The sequence below is a fragment of the Manis pentadactyla genome, chromosome 8 (genome assembly GCF_030020395.1).
Source record: "Manis pentadactyla isolate mManPen7 chromosome 8, mManPen7.hap1, whole genome shotgun sequence".
NCBI classification, from domain to species: Eukaryota; Metazoa; Chordata; class Mammalia; order Pholidota; family Manidae; genus Manis; species Manis pentadactyla.
In genome coordinates, this window is record NC_080026.1 from 92,299,315 (window position 1) to 92,315,343 (window position 16,029).

At 52.6% G+C, this 16,029-nt stretch overlaps 1 protein-coding gene across 3 annotated transcripts in view; it reads left to right on the forward strand.

Moving 5' to 3' along the window:
- TSPAN15 (tetraspanin 15) overlaps positions 1–15,555 on the forward strand; it is a 54,732-nt gene extending 39,177 nt beyond the window's left edge. For all 3 annotated transcript variants that reach the window (XM_036928685.2, XM_057505934.1, XM_036928684.2), the window contains 5 exons: positions 4,631–4,726; positions 7,190–7,306; positions 12,665–12,712; positions 14,171–14,287; positions 14,781–15,555. In XM_036928685.2, coding sequence (XP_036784580.1) covers positions 4,631–4,726; positions 7,190–7,306; positions 12,665–12,712; positions 14,171–14,287; positions 14,781–14,930 — 528 coding nt within the window. In that variant the 3' untranslated portion in view covers positions 14,931–15,555. The remainder of the gene's footprint in view (positions 1–4,630; positions 4,727–7,189; positions 7,307–12,664; positions 12,713–14,170; positions 14,288–14,780) is intronic.
- The last annotated feature ends 474 nt before the right edge of the window (positions 15,556–16,029 follow it).

A 16,029-nucleotide genomic window follows, 5' to 3' on the forward strand; every position in this document is an offset into this window, starting at 1 on the left:
TGACTCTAAGAATCCACTGTGGTGAAAAATGAAGATTAATCATCAGGCTAATGCTTCATGCTGGGTTCTCAGGAAGATGTACAGACCATGGCCACAGCTAAGCAGTGAAAGATAAACAGACTCTCAGCTATAAGGAAGATACTCTCTGTCAACCTCTGACCCTAGATGAGGTTTCTCTGTCAGACATGACCTAACAGTCATACTGAAGTGGCTTCTCTGCTTATACAGGATCTAGTGGCCATGCACTAGGGAGCTGGGACAGAGCTGGTGGCTCTGAAGGCCCTGGCATTCAAAGCAGAAATGCAGCATCCTGACCTCAGCCAGTGTGAGGAGAACCTGAATGACCTCCACCGCTGTCTGGGTCTCACTCCTCTTGACCTTCTGTGACCCCAGCTTATTGTGGGGCCTCTCTTGATGGTGTTAGAAGAGGGCAACTCCTGTCAGGTAAAGCCTGGCAGGGACACCCAGAGGGCACAGAGCTATAGCTGGTACAGCTGTACCCCCAACCCAGGCCTCCTTCCCTCTACCACCAGGGCAGGGGGAGGAGCAGCCCTTTTACTGGCCTTGATCAAAGCATGCTGTGGTCACACCTGACACCAGGCAGGGAATGGTGGGTGGCAAACAACTTGTTTATGTTATCAGGGCACTGGCACATGGTACTAACTGTCTCTGGACATGACCTTAAGGTCAGGTGCAGGGAGAAAGGAGATGGCACCGAGGCCTACGTGGCTGAGCACCTAAACAAATATATCCTTTCCACCCAGAGCAAAGTAGAGTTCTGCACTGATCTGTCCAGACTCCCACAGCCGGTAAACCCACTGTGGACAGCCATTTGGGAGTGAGAGCTGGAGCCTGGGAAGCTGAAGTGTAATCTCTCCCACCATGGGGATTGAAACTGTGACTTACGGCCAGGTCTGAGGAAGGGTCTGGCAAATATTCCAAAGAACCTTGCAGCTTTTTCTCCTTTTTTCTTACTCCCTCGATTCTCTCTGGTGCCTGGTTTTGTCAGAAACAAAAGATCTGTAGAAGACATCTCAGGGCTGGACCAGAGGCTGGGGTCTGGAGGGAGGCAAGGAGAGGAGTCCCCACCTTCTGGGGGGACTGGGGAAATTCCAGCTATGCTAGCTCAGCCCAGGAAGGAGGAGGGTTGGGGAGGAAGTCCTAGGCTGAGCTCCCCCTTCACCTTGTGGGAACTAGGTGAGCATTGGTGTCAACTGGGCCACACAGCTGGGCCTCCCCAGCCTTGGTCTCAGAAACTGATATGGAAGTGATGGAAGCTGGCAGCCTGCGGGGAGCTAGGAAACCAGGACAGCTCCATCCCCGGAGGCCTGAGGGGGCTCCAGCTGCTAGCTCCGCCGCTCCTCCCTCCTCCTCCTGCTCCTCTGACCCCCAATCCTCGGGGAACTGCTCCCCATGCTCCCCCCACCTGCTTCAATTCCTCATTCACTTAAAACCACTCTAAGTGCCTCTGTGAGAGGCTACTGTGGAAGGTTTGGGTATCTTTAAAATTTGATTTAAAAGAAAAGAATAGGAATGACAGTTCTTTGTAGCTTGATTCTGGAGGCTTAAACAATGTGCTCTGAAAATCCTGTGGCCTTTGATGTTTGCTTACTCTGCTTAATTTAGCCTGGGCCACATGGCCTCCAAGGTCATGTCAGCCATTCATTCATGAAAGGTGGTTTTCTAGTCCTCATTGCTGCTGCCCCTGCTGGTGTGACCTGGTTTAGAGTGGGATAGTGTTGGTACTGGATGTGTTTGGCCTTTGGGAGCAGCAGAGGAAGCCAGAATTCTCTTTTCCCTGCCGCACTCCACAAGGCACATCCTCTGAGTGGGCCCCCCAGCCCCCCACGACATAGCTGAACATAGTATAACACTTTACAGTGAATTAATGAACTGCACAACCCACTTGCCTCACTGGAGCTCCTCACCCATCCCCCACCTAAATGGGAGCTACCTAAATGGCCTACTCCTTTCTCTGGTGTATGTGCAGGCACACACACACATGCACATGTGGTGCCAAAGGCAGGGCACACACAATAGCCAGCATGACCCAAAGAGGTCCCAATGGGAACTAGAACAGATGCTGCCCATGGAGCCTGGGACCATCTGTTGCCCTTGTCCATTTTGAGAGGCCTGCAGCAGGGCCTCCCTTACCTGCAGGGACTCAACTCAGCTTACCTGATGGAAGCCTGATTTTCACAGAGGCCTTTTTTTGGAGTCAGCACATTGGAAAGTACTCAGAGACTGAGACGGTTTGGGGAGAGACGTCAGAGCTGCTCACCAAAGAGGAAGGGAAAACCTTCCCACTTTGGGCCACTGGGCATCCCCTGTGCTGACCCTGCCCTGGGCCTCCTGCCCTCTTCCCTTACCCCACATCTTCAGTTCTAGGAGAGTCCAGACAGCAGGTGTCCCAGTGGGAGGGCTGGGAGATGCAGCAGTGGGAGGGCTGGGAGGTGGCCAGTGGGCTGGGGTAGGAGCAGAAGGATATGGTGGACCAGGACTGTGTCTTCAGTGCCTTAAGAGTAGAAGGAAATGAATCGACACACCCCTACGCACATGGCTTTGGACATGTCCTGATCCTGGCATCTTGCTCTTGCACCTCAGCTCAGCCAAGGGCCCCTTCCAGCATGCCATTTAGTGTCAGTGTCATGAGCTCATTCCCTTGCCCAATCCAACCCTGGGTGGCAAACTGCCCCCACCATGGTGTCCTGCTTCCTAGACACGCCCAGACATCCCCTATCTGTTGGGGGGGCTTCAGGGCTGGCCTGTCCCTTCATCTCCAGAGGAGTAGGCACCCAAGGTTGGAAAGGCTTCATGACCTGGGGGCTTCTGGGAAGGATGGGCTGAGGCCAGGTGGGCCCCTGCCCTGCCCAGACTGTGTGGCCAGAAAGCAGCTGTTGCAGCCAGTCCCTGCCATGCGGGACTGGGCACTGTTGATGCAGAGAATTTCTCAGGGGCAAGGGCCTGGCCCACTGCCTCCGAGGCTGCTGTCCATCTTCGCCAGCTCCCAGGTCAGCTCCAGAGCGGCCTTGCCTTTTGGCCACAGAGAAAGATTTCTGTGAGTCAGTCTCCTTTGTTACCATGGCTTTGAGCAGCGGGTAATGAGAAGGAGATGGCTGGTACTGGAGATGGTTTGGGGAAATGGCCCCACGCTGCACCTAGGATTCTTATCTTGGCTTCTTCAAGTATCTCAGGCTGGGAGTTTGATACCTGGGTTCCAGCATCTCTTTGCCAGTGACCAGCAGGGTGTTTGGGGACAAATCCTGCCACCTCTCTGAGCTGCAGGGTGTCTGTGAGGGCTCCCAGGTCTGGCTCTTGTCCCGGAGTCTGTCTCTATTGCAGGAGGTCTTTCGGACGTGACCCGGGGCCTCAGTTTCCCTTGGGATTAGCCATTTTCCACTGATGATATAATGGGTATGGAGTGGTACCGTTAGGGTATCTGTCTTCTGGAAAGAGAGAGAAATATCTATAATAATAGTACCAGGAGCTACAGTGTGCCCAGTGTCCTGCTAAGCACTTTTGTAGCATTAGTTTATCTAAATCTCAAATCCCTCTGAGGCAGAGGATTGTCCTTCCATTTTGCAGGTAAATAAATGGAAGATCCAATGTTAAATGAAGTGCCGGCGGCCTGGGTGGCTGCAGGGACTGCTCTTGTTCATGAGGCTTGACAGTCCCTGCCAGTCTAGTGTTTGATCTTAAGAACTGGAAGGTATCCTAAAGATAGGCCTGCAAAATTGGTTCACAAGTGGGACACTGAGGCCCAGAAGGCAGAAGTAGTTGTGAGGCGGTCTGTAGGGGCATCCCAGTGCCCTGTTTTCCCAGTGTACCCAAGGGTGCCTCCCCCGTGGATCGTCTGGCTCCAGAGCCGAGAATGCCCCCTTTGTGCCTGCACAATCTCTGATGATACAGTGGCCTCCCTGCTCTGAAAGCCCCAATTGTCACTGTGAGCATGGAACTGGGCTGCCCACATTCCCGCCCCCACCCCTTCCCACTGGGGGGCCTTTTGTGCTCCTGGATTTCAGCACAACAGCTGGGCTGTTGATCCAGAAGGCCCAGCATGATTGGGAGAGGGTGGCATGCCAGTTCCTGGTGGGGCCTCTCGTCCAGGCCAGAGCGCTGCTGTGATGAAGAGAGGGGGACCTGATTTCCAGTCCTGACTGAGCCCCAAGCCAGCCTGCTCTGTGCCCTGGGAGAATCAGGACCCCGTTCTGGGCCTGTTTCCTTATCCGTAACGCAAGAGGTTGGGCAGTAGAGAAGAGTGGAGAGGAGGACTGGAGGGCCAAGGGAAGATCCAGCTCAGGCCTGTCTGTGGTAGCAGAAAGAGCACCAGCCCAGCACTGTGGTGTCAGAGCTGCCCCCAGGCAGGCTCCACCTTTTGGGGCCAGACTTGCCTGACCCTTAAAGGAAATGGGGTAAATCACTCCTGTTCAGACATGACAGAGGGACTCAGGCATCAGATGGTCATTGGGGGTATGGAGAGTTTGTGGGTGTTCAGGGTGGGGAGTGGGGGAGGTGGGGTGGGATCTCTGGGCGTGTGGATACTCTGTGCCAGTCTGGATTTCTGAGGAATCTTGGGTTGGACTCTGGGGATGTATGTTCCCCTTCTTTTGTGATTTCTCTGTCTAAACAGACCATCGACTTTCTAAATGACAACATTAGAAGAGGAATCAAGAACTACTATGATGATCTGGACTTCAAAAACATTATGGACTTTGTTCAGCAGGAGGTGAGCCTGGCACAGTCAGAGATGTGCCTCCCATGCCCTTTGCTCCCCACTCAGGACTCTGCACTAGAGTGTAAAGGTGAGGGGTCAGGTGACTTATCCATTCGCACAGAAGGTAGCTGGCCAAGTTAGGAGGGAAGGGTGGGTCGTGGATGGGCCACCAAGATGGGGCCTGACCTTCTCGACCAGTCCTCTGCCCATGTGCCTGGCCCAGAATGTCCTTGCCTTCCCTGCCCCTCTCCAGTTACATGGGCCACCCCAAGGCCCCTCCACCCCTCACCAAAACAAAGAACAAGTCACCTGGCAAGATTTCCAGGCTGCCCCTCTCCAATGGATGAAGATCCTCCTTCCCTGAGGTGGGAGTGACTGCCAAGCCACCAAGTTCAAAGTCCCTTCTGCCAAGTCCTTTCAGTGATGGGGAGCACAGTTCCTACCGAGTCAGGGACAGGCCCAGTGTGGAGAGAGCTGTTCCCTGGGTCCATTTCCCCCTGCAGGGGGGAACAGAACCTGACTTCTCCTTTTCTTCATGACATTTCTTTGACTGTGATGATAGTCGTTCGGGGATGCTGTCCCTCTCCCCCAGGGCCCAGCCGACTCCGTTGGAGCAATAGTAGCAGCAGTTTCAGGGTCAGCCCTCGGTGGCTTCTATGCATCGATCTCGTTTAGTCCTGAGCCTCAGGTACCTACCTGCACTGGGGGATGTTAATGGTCTCTTCCTCTTGGTGTCATGGTGAGATTGCCTTGACTTAACTGAGACGTGCTTAGAGCAGTGCCAGGCACATGGTAAGACCTCAGAAAGCATCAGCTGCAGTGGTCATTGTTGTCATGTCCTCCCAGGTGGGGACCAGCAGAACGCGAGGGCCGTGGGCCCACTCAGCCCTGGCGCGCTTCCTGGGATGTGACCTTGGGGGCTTCCTCTGGCCTGGTCTGCCGTGCTAGCCCTCAGTGGAACTGGCATCTCACCACACCCAGAGCTACCCACAGCAGCCACTCCTTTGGCTCAGGCCTTCACTGTAGTCACAGCAGGTGCAGCCTCTGGGAGGCCTTTCTCTGCCAGGGATGTGCCTGCCAGCTCTGGCTGTTGGGCAGCATAAGATGTTTTTATTGAAATCATCCTTCAGCTGGCTTGGGGACTGTGTTTCTCCTTGGGTGGGATGGGGTGGTCTCATGTTCACTGGGCAGTGGCATGGTGCCAGGCCCTGTGCTGAGTGCATGGCGACTGTTAGTAATCCTCACTCAGCTGTGCAAAAGCTTGCATTGCTCTTTCTGCTTTACACACAGGGATCTGAGGCCCAGAAAGGCTTGTTGACTTGCCTGAAGTCACACAGCTAGGAGTGGTAGTGTGGGGATTTGAACTGTAATCTGGTTGCAAATCAAATTCTTTGCACCTCACCCCAGGTCCCAAGAAGTAATAACCCAAAGGGCTCTATGGGGACTCTGGGAGGATGTCTGTTTTGTGTTTCTACAAGAGCCTCCAACCACGTCACTCCCGTGGTTGAGCACTCCAGTGACTTGCCATCACTCAGAATACAACCCCCGGTCCCTACTTATTCTGGCTGACAGGCTTTGCACAGTCCTGCCTATGCCGCCCTCTTGACCTCATCCCCTCCACTCTTGCTCGCTCTGCTCCAGACACGCTGGCCTCCACGCCTGCTGCTGTAACACATGAGCTCGTTTCCACATGGGACCTTTGCACATGTTGACTAGCTTTTTCCTATTGTTCGTGTTTCACATTAAATGTCATATCAGAGTGGCCTCTCCTGACCTCCCAACCTGCTGCTGCCCCTCCCCCAATCCATTTCCCCGAATCCCTGGTACACAGCACCACGTTGCTGACCTTTGCAGGCAGTGGCTGCTTTCTGTCTCCCTCTCCCAGAATATGTCCTATGTGGCCCTGTCACTTTTGCTCACCTGTCTCTCCAAAGCCCAGATCAATGCCTGGCACATGCCTGCACCTCAGTCAAGTAACTACCTCCCCCAGGCACTGGCACAAGTGTAGCAGAAGACCCAGGGAGGAGCTAAGCTAAGGGAAATGATGCCAGCCTCACCCTCGCTTCCGTCCTGAGCCCAGGGCAGGACAGGCAGAGCTGGGCAGGCAAGGAGAAAAGGTCAGTGTGGTACAGGGACCACAGGGCTGTGGGGCCTTCCCTAGAATTCTAGTCTCTGGGAACTTAAAGGCCAGCTTCTCAGGTCAAGAATGTGTACTGGGGACATGAAGGGAGTCCACTTGTCAAGGAAGGACTTTCCCTTCAGTGTTTGGCATTACCCTGATATCCCACCCAAAGGCTGTCCAGTGTTGGCTTGCATGCCTCTCCAGTGGTGGGTGCTCACTACCTCCTGGGTGCTCCCCACAGCATAGATCATGTGGCCTCCGGGTGGGCCCTTTCCTGCTCTCTGCTGGGACCTCCTCAGCGGGTACCTCAGTGGTGACAGCAGCTCCCCCTGCCTGCCTGTTTCCTCTTCCAGTTTAAGTGCTGTGGCGGGGAAGACTACAGAGACTGGAGCAAAAACCAGTACCATGACTGCAACGCCCCTGGCCCGCTGGCCTGCGGGGTGCCCTACACCTGCTGCTTCCGGAACACGGTACCCATTGCTCCTGGGGCTGCCCCAGCTGGTCACTTTTCTCATCTTCCAAGACAGGGTGGTGCAGGTGGGTGAGTGGGGTAGGCAGGAGTGGAGGCCCTTGCTAAGCTTCCCTGAGCCTCAAGGGGTAAGTCTGGGGGTGGGGGAGGGAAGCTTGTCTTTGTTAGTAGTGGTGATTAAGATCCATTGAGCACCCACCATGTGAAGGCCTCTTCTAGGTTCATTGGTTGTATCAACTCATTTAGTTCTTTCTACAACCCTGTAAGGTAGGTACTGTTACTTTTCCCATTGGACAGATGAGGAAATTGAGGCACCAAAGGTTAGCTGCCTTGCCCAAGGGATGAAATGCAGGCAGCCATGGTCAGAGCTGGGCTCTGGACTACGTTACAAGCCAGGTGGAGAGCAGAAGAGATTCCATGCCAGAGGGCTTAGCAGGGGCGGCTGGCTCTGCATCCTTAGCTGGAGGGCCAGAGTAGAGCCTAGGCATGTCCGGTAGACTTTGGACTTGATGTCCTGGTGATCATCGGCAACACGGCGCTTGGAAGGGGGTCTGGTGCTGTATATGCCAGCCTCTGCCTCTCCCCAGCAGCACCCTCGCAGCCCAGTCACCGACTTGGCCACTTGGGAGGATGTCCTGAGCAGTCACTGCTTATGAATGAGAGGCTTCATCAATCCTCTGTGTTTGACTAATGTGTCCAAAAGATGCTTGGTTTCTGGATTGGAACGAGGCAGAGAGCTTTACAATTACTCATGCCCTGAATAGTCATGGAAAATTTCTTTTCTGATGTCACCATCTGTGCCCACTGCTGGATTCTGTAAACCAAGTGAGATAGGGTGGGGCCCTCACTCCTGAGCCAAGTGCACTAGCCCTAAAAAAGTCTGGGCCAGGAGTGGGGTCTGTTTGGAAATTTTAGTTGCTATTTTAGAGTAGCTCTCTGGGCAGGGGGCATGCTGGGGAGGAACCCAGGGTTTTCAGAGAGGCCTGTGAGGGGCAATCCTGAACTTCGTCACCCAGAGTGCTGGCGCTTGAATGTCCAAGTTGAGATGTGGGATTCCAACTTGCATTCATTCATTCAGCATGTTTATTGAAGACCTACTATGTGCCAGATGTGATTCTAGGTTCTAGCAGTACAGAAAACACACAGAGAACTCTCTGCCCACATGGAGCTGACATTCTAGTTGGGAAAACTGACAAAATAAATAAATAAAAGACAGTATACTGGAAGGTGATAAGTGCTAAGGGGTAAAATACAGCAGGGGATGGAGGGTTGCAATTTTAGATGTTGAAAAGGTAGGTTCTCAGTAAAACCCTGAAGGAAGTGAGGGAGTAAATGATGCATATTTGGTGGATGAACATTCTGGCAGAAAGAACAGCAAGTGCAAAGAGAAACAGCACAGAGACCAGTGGGGCTGGCACAGAGTGAGCATGGGGGAGGATAGTAGCATATGAAGTCAGGGGTGTCATGGGTGCCCTGAAGGCCATGGTCAAGACTTTGGTGTTCCCTTGAGTGGTAAGGAGCCAGTGACAGGGCTTTAGTGGACAAGTGGAAGAGCTGACTTAGGCTTACCAGGATCACCTGGCTGCTGTAGGGGCAGAGGTAGACACAGGGAGTCTGGTTAGGGGCTAGTGCGGTGGTCCAGGTGTCACAGGTTAGGTTCTCCTGGATGTGGGCTCTGATGCTCTTTGGTGGGCAGGAGGCTTAGTGGGAAGTGCTCTCAGGACCAATACCTGTAAGGAAGCAGAATTGGGCAGAGGGAGAAGTTGAGTAACCATACAGTCTCAATGGGGGCCTCAGTTGAATCTATGGAGATGATCTGGGGTGATTCTTCAGAGTCGTCTCATATTGGGGCAAAGGAGCAGGCATTCCTATCCCCACAATGACCAGGCATTGCATGAGTACAGTGTCCCACCCTGGAAGGGACTTTCTGGTTTGAGAATGGATGATACAGTTCCTGTCTGAAGGCCCAGGAAGAGCCAGTGTTTCAGTTGAGATCTGGAGTCAGTCAGGCAGGAAGAACTCTCTCATGCTCAGGGAGTGGCAGACTTTTTGTTCTACTCAGTTCTTCAACTGATTGGATGAGGCCCACCTATGTTTGGGAGGGTGATCTGTGTTAGTAAATCTACTGATTTAAAAGTTAAACTCAATGAAAATACCTCACAGAAACACCTAGAATAATGTTTTACTAACTCTATGGGCACCCCAACACCCAGTCAAGTAGACACATAAAATTAACCACATGTGACAGTTACCACAGAGGGCTGACCCCTAAGGGCTCCTGCTGGCAGTGCTTCCAGCAGCAGCAGGGGTTTAGACAGCTCCTTACAGCATCTGTCACACCAGGTGGGAGAAGACAGAGCCTGAGAGTGGGTGGTGCTGGTAGAAGTAGTAAGACATGGTCAGATTCTAGCTGTATTTCACGAGTTAGCCATAGGATTTGCTGATGGGTCAGTTGTGGGAGGTAGATGAAAGAGAAATCAAGGAGTACTCCTAGATTTTGGCCTGAGATACAAGAAGGATGGGGCCATTGCTTGAGAAAAGAGGACTCTAGGCAGGCAGTTTGGGAGGGACGAAGAGCTCAGCGTGGACATGTGGAGCTCACGGGCCTGTGTGATGTTCCAGAAGAATGTCAAAGAGACAGTGAGATGCAGGAGTCGGGAGTGTTGAGGAGAGGTCCAGGCTGGGATTATAAACACAGAGGCCATCTGCAAAGAAATGGAATGTAAAGCCAGTACTTGGATGGGAATACTAAGGTGAGGACGTGATCTTCCCCTGGCTGGGTTCACTCTGGTTCTGGATTACAAAACCCCTGTGGGTTCTCCCTGGGCCTCTCACATCTGGACAATTTTCTCTAAAATTCTCTACATATAAAAGAGGTGTTTCCTTCCTCTGTAGAATGTGTCATTTGTGCAAGAATCTATTAAATATTTCATTCAATCAACTTGCTGAATGAGCGCACAGGAAAAACATAGACTAAAAAAACTAAAAAAAAAAATCCAGGACCATAGAAAATATTTTCTAAAATGGGAGGTCCCAATGATGGAGAGAAATATAAAATACTGATACATAGGCCTAAAGGGCCTATTGACTCACTGGAAATGAGCCTCATGTTTAGTGGCTTAGAGCTCCCTGGCAGCCAGAGGAAAAAGGGAGATAAAGTCTGTTAGGCTGTGGCTGCTGTACAGAAGAAAACATACCAGTTCTTCAGGGAAAGTCCCTTTTTTCCCTAGCCTCAGTTTTAAATGTCTTATGTCAGGCTTTCTGTGGAGGATTTGAAGTACCAGACTTCACTAAGGCTTGTAAAATTTGGTAATAAAGAGTGATGCCCCTGAGACCTACTGTTGCAGAGGGCTGCTTGCCTCTATACTATGTGACCTCAGACTGCTATTCCTGTTGAGCCCTTGTGTCCAGTTTTTATCATTATCTATTCCCTCATTGTTGGCAATCCTTTGGGGGCATCTGTCCCTATAAGGCTCTCTTCCCTTTCCCATTAGCTGCTCAGACCCAGTAACCCAGCTCCTCAGTCCTGTGCTAGGGAGGGGGAGGCACATTAATAACCCCTGTGAGCTTCACTGTATTCCTACTTTGGCTGCTCAGGAGTCTTCTTTCTGACCTCCTGTCTGGAGGCCCTGAACAGCTGGTCCCAGGGCCCATGACCTTCAGCAGAACTGATTCTGTGCAGAATATAGATTCTGTGGTCAAACCCAGGCAGGCTTTACCTTTGGACAGGCCGTGAATGCATCTTCTCCCCTTCCATGGAGGGGCCTCTCCTGGCAGGAGAGGTGAGTGCCCGTCTGTCTCCAGGGCCTAGAAAAGGGTTCTGGGCTCTCTGTGTTAGGGAGGCCTCTGACAGCCACATTTCTGCCCCTGAGGGCTCTAGGGCTTTGGACAGGGGAAAGTGAAGTTACTTTTGTCACTTTCTTACATACCATATAGTTCACTTATTGAGCTGTTCCTGTGTCTCCTTTTCTAGAATATAAGTTCCATGAAGGCAAGGACTTTGTTTTGTTCTATATTTCAACCCATAGATCAGTGCTTGGCACATAATGAATGCTCAATTAATATTTGTTCAGTGAAGGACAGAATGAATGAACAAATGAGGTAGAAAGTGCCCGCTCCCATTATGCCCTCATGCACCTGCTCCTCAGGTGTGACCCTCTCTATGGGGCTCATGTTCATGGCCTGGAGGGGCCACAGACACCAGCCAATGCTAACTGGATGCTGGGTGTTTGGTGTTTTGGGTCTGAAGGCACCTGGGGCCAGTCTAGCCTGAGAGAAGTTATTTTTCCCACACACTGGACCCTGACATTTAGACCAATCTGGAAAGCAATTGAAGTCCAACCTACTCTTCTGGAAGGAGAGTAGGCAGCCTTCTTTGCCTTCCAGAGGTTGGGATCATGTCCACAGTGACTTTAGCCAGAGTTTCTGTGTTATTCCAGGTGCTGAGCCCTGAGATAAGCACTTTACATGTATATCTCAATTTATGTTCAAAACAGTCCATGAGGTGGTTCACTGATCACCATTGCTATATGGAAGAGACCAAGGAATCTACTCATTCATTCATTCAACAAATATTTATTGAGTGCCTCCATGTGCTGGTCCCTCGTAGTACACCTGAGGTTGGCCACAGAGCTCATGATGGCAGAGCAGGATCTGGACCAGGCAATGTGAGGCCAGAGGCCATCCTGGCTTTCTCTCACCTTATAGAAGGAGGAGACTACTCAGGGGCACAGGTAGCAATGGGATGTGCCCCTGCCAGCCTTGTGATGGTCTGCTGGGAAAGGATTTGATGGGGTCCAGGCTGAACACAGCTTTCCCTGCATCTAGGTTAATCGGCAGCTGGGAGTTCCTGAGAACAGCTGTCTTCCTAGGAAGGAGGTTGGGTGGCCCTTCTGCTGGTGGGGTGGTGGTCTGCAGGGGCAGGGAGGGAGGTGAACAGCCTTGCCTTTAGGTGAACTGCAGCTGGCTGAGGTCTGAGGTTTTCCTTCATAGGAGCCAGCAGAGCAGGAACAGCCCAGCCCTGATCTCAGAGACAGCGCATAACTGTGAACCTGTGAAGCCATGGCTCTGGGGTGGCTGGAGTTGGGGAGCACAGGGCTGCACGCACTTTTCTCTGCATTCCTCGGATGCCACTGGTGGACAAGTGGTCCTCCCACCCAACTACCATGGAACTAGCCTTCCATGGCATTTCTTGGAGGGGGAGGTTAAGACACAGACTTGAGCCAGCTGCCCAGGTCCAGCCATATGAGACAGTGTGACTCTGTGCCTCAGTTCTTTCATCCTCAAAATAGGGAAGAATAGTAGTGTCTTCTACAGTAAGCACTACATAAGTGTTTGCTAATATACATTTCTCTTTCAGACAGAAGTCGTCAACACCATGTGTGGCTACAGAACTATTGACAAAGAGGTAATGTCTGAAATCTCCTTCAGAAAGGTTGCTCTTCCTGTCCTGTCCCCAGGGTGGTTGGTGGGGCTCCTAGGGGTGGGGCTGCTGGCCCCTGAGATTTTCCAACATTCCTGGCTGTGCACAGGATCTGGGGACTGCCAGAGTTTCCCCCATTACCCAAACACAGAAGAACTCAGGGAGCCAAGAATCCTCCCAGGCCGGGAGAGGCTGCTTGCCAGGGCTTGCCAAGCACCTACCATGGGCTTGTCTGTATGAGACACCATGCGCTTGCCCAGGACCCCAGCATTCCTGTGTGCCCACCATGCCCAGTACCACTCTCCCTCTGCTCTTGGAGCTGCCAATTTGCAGACGTCTCATGCCTTCTCCCTCAGCCTGGGACCCAGGAGTCCCACAGGACAGAGAGCCTGCTGGAGGACCCCTCCTGGGTCAGCTTCCGGGGCACCACCTCCCCTGGACTAGAAGGGAAGCTGGGGTGGTGCTGAGAAGGAAGCTAAAAATAATGACTTGAGATGTGTGGGGACAGTGGTTCTCGAAGTGAAGTCCCCAGACCTGAGGCAACAGCAGCCCCTGGGAATTTGTTAGAAACGCACATTCTTGGTGGAGGAGGAAGGCAGCAGGTGATTCTGACACACAGTGAAGTTGGAGACCCATAGACTGACCAGCGGTGGTTCTCAAGCCATTTAGGCCCATGGCCAATTTTTATAATAAACACTTGGTAATGTCATTTATCATCCCCAAATGAAATTCACAGATAATATAACATACCAACATAATTTCAAAACAATTAACCAAATTATCTGAGATAAAAGGCAAAACAAAATAAAACAATTTACAACTATACATCGTATTTCAACATGTAAATGCTCAGGCATTAGATAGATACAGTGGAAGACACAGGGAAGCAGTTGGGTATTTGCACCCGCAGAGACAGCCCAGACCTGGGAGGAAGGTGTGATGTTAGCATGTCATATACTGTGGCATTATTCTTGCTGTTGACAGGGTTTTTAAACATGGTGAACAATTCTTGATAAAGTTCCAAACAAAATAAAGTCTAATCATTCCTTAAGTTACATAGTAGTATTTCTGCAAAATTCAGCATACAGTAAAACCACATAGAAAACTGCTTTTTATGTCTCTGGAGTGAGGCTTTGGGCTCAGATAATTTGTGGATGGGTTTTCCCCCATCCAGGTGCCTGGGGGACATTTGAGAGGCAGGTAGGCTGTGCAGTGGGAGGCCTTGAGCTCTGCAATCCCTTAGCCCCCACCTTAATCACTGTGACAACCTCAGGGCTCTACGGACAGTGCTGCTTGTTGAGACCCGTGGTCAGAGCCACCTTCTCACATTGCATGTGAGAAACTGAGCGGTTGAGGGATTTGCCCAGACCTTGAGTGAGTGGCAGGCAGGGTTGGGACTGGGGTTCTGCCAGGTGGGGACTCAGCGGGCTCCTCCCTGGGCAGCGTCTCAGTGTGCAGGACATCATCTACGTGCGGGGCTGCACCAACGCCGTGCTCATCTGGTTCACGGACAACTACACCATCATGGCGGGCCTCCTGCTGGGCATCCTGCTCCCCCAGGTTGGCTGGTCTCCCCACCCGGGGAAGGGAGCTAGAGGTGAGGGTGGTGGGCAGGCTGTGGGTTCAGATAAAGTGTGGCTTGTTACTACAGAGTATAGAAGGTACAGGGGTGGGTTGGAAAGACTCTTGTACCAGCAATCCGGACTGGCCCTGTGAGGGCTGGAGGCTTGAAGGAGGTGGAATGTTAGTAGCATTGTTTATAAAGCTCTTCCAAGCGCTTCACAGGCACTGCCTCCTTCAGTTCTGTGAGGTAGGTCCTACTATGCCCATTTTACAGAGGAGAAAACAAGACTCAGCAAGCATAAGGGGCTTGCCCAAGGCCCCCCGATAGTGAGTGGCATAGCTGGGGTAGACGGGAGCCCCAGAATGGAGGACTTCTGGGTTTCCGGGGAGGGGCGGATGGGGCCCCAGGCTCAGGCTGCTTGGGAGAGGGCCTGGGGCCTGCCCTCCAGGCCCCCGGTAGGGGCTCACAAGCCCTGCCTCTTCTCTTCAGTTCCTGGGGGTGCTGCTGACATTCCTGTACATCACCAGGGTGGAGGACATCATCACGGAGCACTCTGTGACTGACGGGCTCCTGGGGCCCGGCGCCAAGCCCAGTGTGGAGGCAGCGGGCACAGGGTGCTGCATGTGTTACCCCAGTTAGGGCCACCTGGGGCCGCTCCTGCCGGGTCGGGCCAGCACAGACCCTCAGGCCGCGTCATGGGCCTGGGTGGGACTGTGCGCCGCTCCCCACGCCGCACTTAGCAAAGCTGTGGTGACCTGCTCCGGCCTCCGTGGCCCAGGCTGCTCCGGGGGCTCTGGGATCCTGTGCCTGCCCACGCTGCCGGCGCGGGAGCAAGGGTTCCTTCTCCAGGGCGGGGCCGCCGGGAGTGGGGAGCTCAGTGCCCCGCTCATGCCCATTTCACTTCTGGCTGTGCCTTGGCCTGTGGTGGTCATGCCCCTTTAAGGGCAGTTTTGAAGTCATTTGTAAGCAGGGAGGGAGGAAAGTTTGTGTGCCTTATGATGGAGGCGGGGAGAGGTGCAGCCCTGGGGCCCCCCCAGTTCCTCAGCCATGCCCCAAAGGCCATTCATCAGCTTCCCAGCTGCCTTGAGAACTCCCCAAGGGCTGCTGCTTTGCTGACTCTTGTTTTTTACGTGATTTTTATAGTCATTTTGTATGCAGTTATCAGGAGTTTCTGACTAATCAAAGCTGGGTGTTTCCCCATGGCCCACTGTTGCCCCTCCAAGCAAGTTTATTAAACAATAAAGATATGATTTTTTGTTTGGTCTTGTTTTGGTCTTTCATTTGTGCTGTTTGGGTTGGAAGGGGGTGACTAATACCTCAACATGGGCTTGGAAGCCCTTGGTTGATGCAAAGATTGAATGGGGGCTACCCTGGAGCCAAGATTTGGGACGCTGCGGCTGGAGAGGATCAGCAGCTGGCCCAAGGCTGCCTGCTCCTGGTTCAGAGAGGCCTCTCCCTTTCTTTGCATTGATACTTAAAACAAACGACTTTTCCCGGCTGTGCTGTGGGCTGGGCCTGGAGCCTTCCTGTCCTGCTCTTCCTGCTAGAAATTCATATGTGGGAAACCTCAGGGGAGGAGACAGCAATGACATCAATCTTACAGACTGGAAAACAGGCCCAGCCACCTGTGTCATGAAGCTCCTCCTCCAGGAAGTAGGCAGGTGGGAAACAGGAAAAAGAGGGCTCCAGAAAGGACCAGTGCCCACAAATTTACCTTTGGCTTTAGAATTTGAGCGAC